At 37.2% G+C, this 6,752-nt stretch overlaps 2 protein-coding genes across 2 annotated transcripts; both read right to left on the minus strand.

Annotated features, from left to right (window-relative positions):
- Positions 1 to 908: 908 nt before the first annotated feature.
- On the minus strand, positions 909 to 1,346 carry LOC145007074 (uncharacterized). The gene has a single exon (XM_078966072.1). The coding sequence runs from the start codon at positions 1,344 to 1,346 to the stop codon at positions 909 to 911; it is 438 nt and encodes a 145-aa protein (XP_078822198.1).
- A 210-nt stretch (positions 1,347 to 1,556) lies between these two features.
- LOC145007075 (uncharacterized) lies at positions 1,557 to 3,446 on the minus strand. The gene is made up of 2 exons (XM_078966073.1): positions 2,838 to 3,446; positions 1,557 to 2,402 (listed from the first exon to the last, which is right to left on the minus strand). Exons 1-2 carry the CDS (start codon positions 3,444 to 3,446, stop codon positions 1,557 to 1,559), a joined length of 1,455 nt encoding a protein of 484 aa, XP_078822199.1.
- Positions 3,447 to 6,752: the final 3,306 nt, after the last annotated feature.

Consider the following 6,752-nt stretch of genomic DNA (forward strand, 5'->3'; position numbering starts at 1 on the left):
CAAACACAAAGAAAAACCACCAAACCACAGAAACATTAAAAATCAAAAATCTGGAAAGTAACAACATGGACTTGTCGAGTCCATGAATAGACTCGGTGAGTCCGATGAACTGCTTGTGGAAATATGCTTTGATTCAAGACAAATCAGCCATGTATACCCAAATTTGTTTCCGGGGATTGTTTAGGGTTGTACACCAAGTGTTAAATCACAAAAAAAATTGAGCTATAACACTCTAAATTGACTGAAATCGAAACCCTAAAATTCATGTCAAGTTAAAAAATCGGGATTCTAACAAATTATGGCCATTACACTACTAAAGATCAAAATTTTAACATAATTATGGGTGAAAGTACTAACCTTTTAGCAAGAAATTGGAAGAAATCACGAAATTTGGAGCATGGTTGCTTGAGAGAATATCCGCTCGTCGAGTGTTTGTGTGGTGGCTGCTAGAATGAACAAGATTACCTTTTAGGGTAAAAACCCTAATTTACAGAGTTTAAAATTATATTTTTTTTTCGGTTAAAAAGTCGACTCGACAAGTAGGTGCGCTAACTTGACGAGTACCATCATGGTTGAATGGACTTATTTTCAAATGGACTCGTCGAGTAGGTATCCCGACTCGGCGAGTATTTTACTCTATGTGAATTTTTTTTTTTTTTTTTGAAATTATTGTACCATCTTTAAATAAATTGCACCACACCCCACACTCAAACTTTGTTTGTCCTCAAGAAATTATTTAAAGCTCGGAAGAAGATTTAGACTGAAAATCCATAGAAAACACACAAAACAAAATAAAAGACTAAAAATAAAACGAATAATAAAAGGGCAAAAGAAAGAAAACTCAAGCATCGGGTTGCCTCCCGTAAGCGCTTATTTTTTAGGAGTCTTTAGATGGACTCCTTCTTGCTCTACGTTGCAGCGACTTTCTCCAAGTCCAACCCTTCTTCTTGTCCTTCATCCTTTAGCATTCCCTCTTCGCATTTCTTAATCCTATGCCCATTGACTTTAAAGTTCGACCCATCCTTGCTCCATATTTTAATCACCTTGTATGGATATACATGCTTAATTGTAAAATGCCCGGACCAACGAGTGCGCAATTTTCCGAGAAAGAGCTTTAGTCTTGAATTGTACAAAAGAACTTTTTTCCCCTTTTCAAACTCCTTATTACCCTTCAACCTTGCATCATGCCATCTTTTGGTCTTGTCTTTATAAATTAATGAGTTAGTGTAAGACTCATTCCTCAATTCCTTTAAAGCATTCATTTGCAATAATCGATTGGCATGCAACTCATTCGACTCAAAATTACATGTTTTTAAAGCCCAATAGGCTTTATGTTCAAGCTCCATAGGTAAATGACAATTTTTACCATATACTAGCCTATAGGGTGTGGTTCCAATGGGTGTCTTGAATGCAGTTCAGAAGGCCCAAAGTGCATCATCCAATTTATCAACCCAATCTTTTATATTGCTACCCACTGATCTCTCCAAAATTCTTTTAAGTTCTCAATTAGTAATTTTGGTTTGCCCATTTGTTTGTGGATGATATGGTGTCGAAAATCAATGGCGTACACCACGTTTTTGCAACACTTTCGCTAATTGATCATTAGCAAAGTGGGTTCCTCTATCACTAATCAAAGATTTTTGCACTCCAAATCTAGAAAAAGAAATTAGAAAATTTGCCACCAACCTAGCATCATTGGTTGGTAAAGCTTGCGCTTCTTCCCATTTTGACACATAATCCACCGCCACAAGTATGTATTTGTTGCCTTTAGATGAAGGAAATGGTCCCATGAAATCCACACCCCAAACATCAAAGATTTCACAAACTTGAATATTCCTTTGAGGCATTTCATTCCTTGCCGAAATATTACGCATTCTTTGGCAAGCATCACATTCCCTTACATAAGTAGCAACATCCTTGAAGATAGTAGGCCAATAGAACCCCGCATCTAAAACTTTATTAGCAGTGAATTGTACACCATGATGGCCACCTGCTGGCCCATTGTGGTAATGCTCTAGAATGTCACAGATTGCCTTGCCAAACACACATCTTCTAATAATCCCATCCACACAACTCCTAAAAAGATAAGGCTCATCCCATAAATAATATTTAATTTCTGAAAAGAGATTCTTTTTCTGTTGATGAGTGAGCCCTTTTGGAAGAAAATTTCTTACCAAGAATTTTGCAATATCAGCATACCATGGTTTTTCCCCCATTATAACCATCAAATACTCTTCCGGGAAGCTATCGTCAATATCCTTATCATCTTTCTCTTCCCTTTCTAGATTTCCTAATCTGGAAAGATGATCAACAACTACATTTTCCATCCCTTTCTTGTCCTTGATCTCAATGTCAAATTCTTGAAGTAGCAGCACCCATCGGATCATCCTTGGCTTAGCATCCTACTTGGCGAACAAGTACTTAATAACAGAATGGTCAGTAAACACAGTAGTTTTAGACAAAATTAAATAGGGAAGAAATTTGTCAAAGGCATACACCACGACTAATAACTCTTTTTCGGTTGTGGTGTAGTTTTCTTGGATAGGATTTAGGGTCTAGCAAGCATAGTAAATGGGTTGAAAGTGTTTGTCAACCCTTTGGCCAAGTACAACTCCTAAGGCAAAGTCGCTTGCATCACACATTATTTCAAACGATAAGTTTCAATTCGGGACGATAATGATCGGGGCGTTATTCAATTTTTCTTTCAAGATTTCAAAAGAGAATAAACATTCTTTAGAAAAATTAAAAGGTGCGTCTTTCAAAAGTAGTTGAGTTAAAGTTCTAGTAATTTTTGAAAAATATTTAATAAAGCGGTGGTAAAAACCTGTGTGACCTACAAAACTCCTAACACCCTTTTCATTAGTTGGTGGGGGTAATTTAGCACAAGTGTCAATTTTCGCCTGATCCACCTCAAACCCCGCCTTGGATACTTTATGGCCTAAAAAAATGCCTTTTTTCACCATAAAGTGACATTTCTGCCAGTTCAATACTAGATTGGTCTTATCACACCTAGCAAGCATCAAGTCGAGGTTAGTAAGACAATCATGAAAATAAGATCCAAAAATAGAAAAATCATCCATGAATACTTCCATAAATTTTTCCACCATGTCATGGAATATCGCCTTCATGCATCTTTGGAAAATCGTCGATGCATTGCATAACCCAAAGGGCATGCGTCGATAAGCAAATGTTCCACTTGGATAAGTAAAAGTGGTCTTCTCTTGATCAACTGGGCCTATAGGGATTTGGAAATAACCCAAAAACCCAACTAAAAAACAATAATATCTATGACCCAATAAACACTCAAGCATTTGATCAATAAAAGGGAGAGGAAAGTGGTCATTGCAAGTAGCATCGTTTAGCTTTCGATAATCGATGCACACCCACCAACCGATTACCATTCGTGTAGGTATAAGCTCTTTCTTCTCGTTTGTGATGACCGTCATCCATCATTTATTTGGCACCACTTGAATGGGACTAACCCATGGGCTATCAGAAATAGAGTATATTATCCATGCATCTAAGAGCTTGACAACTTCTTTCTTGACCACCTCTTGCATGTTTAGGTTTAAACGCCTTTGGTGTTGTACTACCGGCTTTGCACTTACTTTAAGAATTATCTTATGGGAACAATATGGAGGACTTATTCCTTTTATATCGGTAATTTTCAATGCGATGGCATTCTTCCTTTCCCTTAAAACTTTGACTAACTATTCTTTTTCAGCTTTGGTGAGGTAGGAAGCAATGATAACAGGTTTTTGATCACCTTCTTCGAGAAATGCGTATTCCAAATGTTCAAGCAGAGTTTTTAGTTCTTATTTTGTGTTTTGTACACTAAACACGTCGAGTCCAGAGAGGGGAATCGTCGAGTCCAGGCCAAAATTCTCGTCTGATTGTGATTTCCCAGATGGACTCGTCGAGTCAGTGTCTCCAACCCGGCGAGTCGATTTTTCATAACCTCTAATTATTTCATCATAATCAGATTCTTCAAGCATTCTCCTTATGTCTTTTAAGTCTTTTTCAGCATCAAGTCATCTTCAAGGGAAATCACGGGCTCGGTTGAATTGTCCTCCTTCCATTCTTCCATTAGCTCATCCAAAGTGTCCACCGAAAAGGCTGTGTCACTATAACTAGAATGCTCCATGGCCTTATTAAATCTAAAAGTGACTGACTCATCCCTTCGAGTCTCACTCAAAGGGTAAGTTTCGATTCTATCATGTCTACTATGGTGCTCGTGGTGTTTAAGAAAGGTCTTCCAAGGATGATTGGCACTTGGTGGTCCTCTTCCATGTCTAGCACTATAAAGTCCGCAAGGAATACAAATTTAACAACATTGACCAATAGGTCCTTGCATATTCCCCTTGGAATTGTCACCATCTTGTTTGATAAATGAATTGCCATACAAATCGGTTTCGGCTTCGGAAGGTTCAGCTTTTTAAAGAAAGAGTAGGGCATAAGATTAATACTCGCCCCGAATCCGCAAATGCATAACTAGTGGCTAGGTTCCCGAATTGGCATTGGAAAGTCGACATCCCGGGGTCACCCATTTTCTTTGGCAACTTGTTCAGCATTGCAGCTAAAAAATTTTCAATAAGTACTACCTTGGACACCTCTTCCAAATTCTTTCGATTTTTAAGTAGCTCTTTTAAGAATTTTGCGTACCTAGGCATTTGTGCAATCGCTTCTATGAAAGGCATGTTGATTTCAAGAACTTTCTATAATCTTCATTATGCTTCTCTTGTCTAGCCCGACCTGTAAATGTCAATGGAGGTTGATAAGGATTCAAAGGGGGTCTATTATCTGTTCTGACTGTGGACTCATCGAATCCTTCTCCACGACACATCGAGTCAAGTCGACAGTTTGCAATTTTGGGTCCTCTTTCTATTCCTCATGCATCTCTTTTGGATCTTCATTCATAATGGATATCATAGGGGTAATTATCTTTCCACTTCTTTTCGTCATGATGTTAATTTGAACGCCTCTTGGATTTTTCTCAGTATTGCTTGGAAGTTCACCCGGTGCTCTTTGATTGATTTGTAGTGCAAGTTGGCCCAACTGTTTTTCAATGTTAAGATTAGAATCTTGCGGATTCCTTATCAAATCTTTTTGCTCTTTCATCATAGCTTGTTGTTCTCTTATTGCAACATCAGTTTCATTGTGCCTTTTCTCGGATGCAACTGCAAATCTTGTGAGCATATCTTCAAAGTCCAATTTCTTTTCTTGCACCGGCTCCTCCTTTTGATAGAACCCTCTTGTCTTCAACTTATATTTCTCCTCCTTTGCCTTCTTGTACTCATCGTATGGTAGCCACTCTTTTTCGGTTTTCACAAATCTTCATCATATCTATTGCCACTAGAGTAACACACTTGCACTTTTGGATTCCCATGCTCGTCTAGATCTCAATCTTTAGTAAGGTGAGTCCTGCTACAATTCTCACATCCTACCCGGATGGCATGGATGGATTGATCCCTCTTTGTCATTCTTCGATCCAAACTATCTAATTTAGCCATCACCGCCGCCAAATTATCAGAAACTGAGTTCATCATCCCACTAGTCAAGTCGTTCCTTGAATTATGATATTCTCTAGAGTTCTTAGAGAATTCTTCAATTAGCTGATTATGATTGCGGGGTTTTTCTTCATGGGTGGTCCTTGGGAGTAAAGGAGCTGCCTAGTTGTCACGTTCACTCCATCATAGAAAATGGAGACTTCTTGTTGAATGTTTAAATCATTGTGGGGGCAGTTCCTCAACAAGCCTTTGTATCTCACCCACGCCTCATAGAGTGACTCACTCGGTTGTTGCTCAAAGTTGGCAATGAATTTCTTTGACTCTGTTTGTTATGAGAAATGGCAAAGGTCTAAACATTTTAGACTTATGGTTGTAGGTTCTAAAACTGTTTAGACACACATTTGAACTGTCTAAGGAAAGGTGTATGATTTTGAGAAGCCTAGATAAAGTCTTATCGAAGCATCTCGTATCAAAAATCTGAACTTTGGTGATGAAAGTCAATATGTATTGATTTCTAGAAGTCCAACTGATTTCTGAGTACATGTCAAAGCTAGTGGGAGCATAAGTATTATGCTAATAAAGATAATAATTATTATGCTATTGGGAGCAAAATTATTATGGTAAGTGTTGCAAGTTAGCAATGTTAATTATAGAAAACAAAAGTTTCATTTTGCAAAGATGCAGGGTTTGAACAATTGTTTTTCTATAATTAAGGGAGAGGAATTCATACTTCATTTCAAAATAAAAGAGCTTAGATTGAGATTTTAATCAAATTTAGTCAAAAATATATATATGAATGTTATCTTGGAATGGTTCAACATAAGGAAATTCTATATATGGAAATGATAATTGTGTTCTCAAATTCGATTATGATTACGACATCCCTCTTCATACTTCGAATTGTGAGAACATGACAAATAGACATATTATAGCAAAAAAACTAATCAAGTATCATGTATTTATATTAGACATTATAAATCGTGTTCCATATGCTTCGGGTATAGGCTCGATTGCATATGCTATAATATTCTCATGTTCTAATTTTTCAAATGCTTAGGGAATTAAGAGGGAAAATGGAATACAACCGGATATGACTAAAGTGGTTAAAAAATTGTTAAGAACAATCTAAGGTTCGCCAAGGATTGATCGCTTAAGGATAGTTGGAAGTATAATAATAGATGGAACATATTGACATTATTGTGAAAAGACAGGAGTCTATTAATAATGAGTTGTCGTATGAAAAAT

Source organism: Lactuca saligna, chromosome 7, assembly GCF_052625555.1.
Source record: "Lactuca saligna cultivar CGN05327 chromosome 7, ASM5262555v1, whole genome shotgun sequence".
In the NCBI taxonomy this organism is placed as follows: Eukaryota; Viridiplantae; Streptophyta; class Magnoliopsida; order Asterales; family Asteraceae; genus Lactuca; species Lactuca saligna.

Excerpts from the sequence above, each read along its gene's own strand:
- LOC145007074 (XM_078966072.1), bottom strand. The coding sequence starts at position 1,346 with ATGGAGCTTGAACATAAAGCCTATTGGGCTTTAAAAACATGTAATTTT.
- LOC145007075 (XM_078966073.1), bottom strand. The coding sequence starts at position 3,446 with ATGACGGTCATCACAAACGAGAAGAAAGAGCTTATACCTACACGAATG. Across the intron at positions 2,403-2,837 it reads AAAAGGGTGTTAGGAGTTTT|GATGCTAAGCCAAGGATGAT; the intron begins GTAGGTCACACA and ends TTCGCCAAGTAG.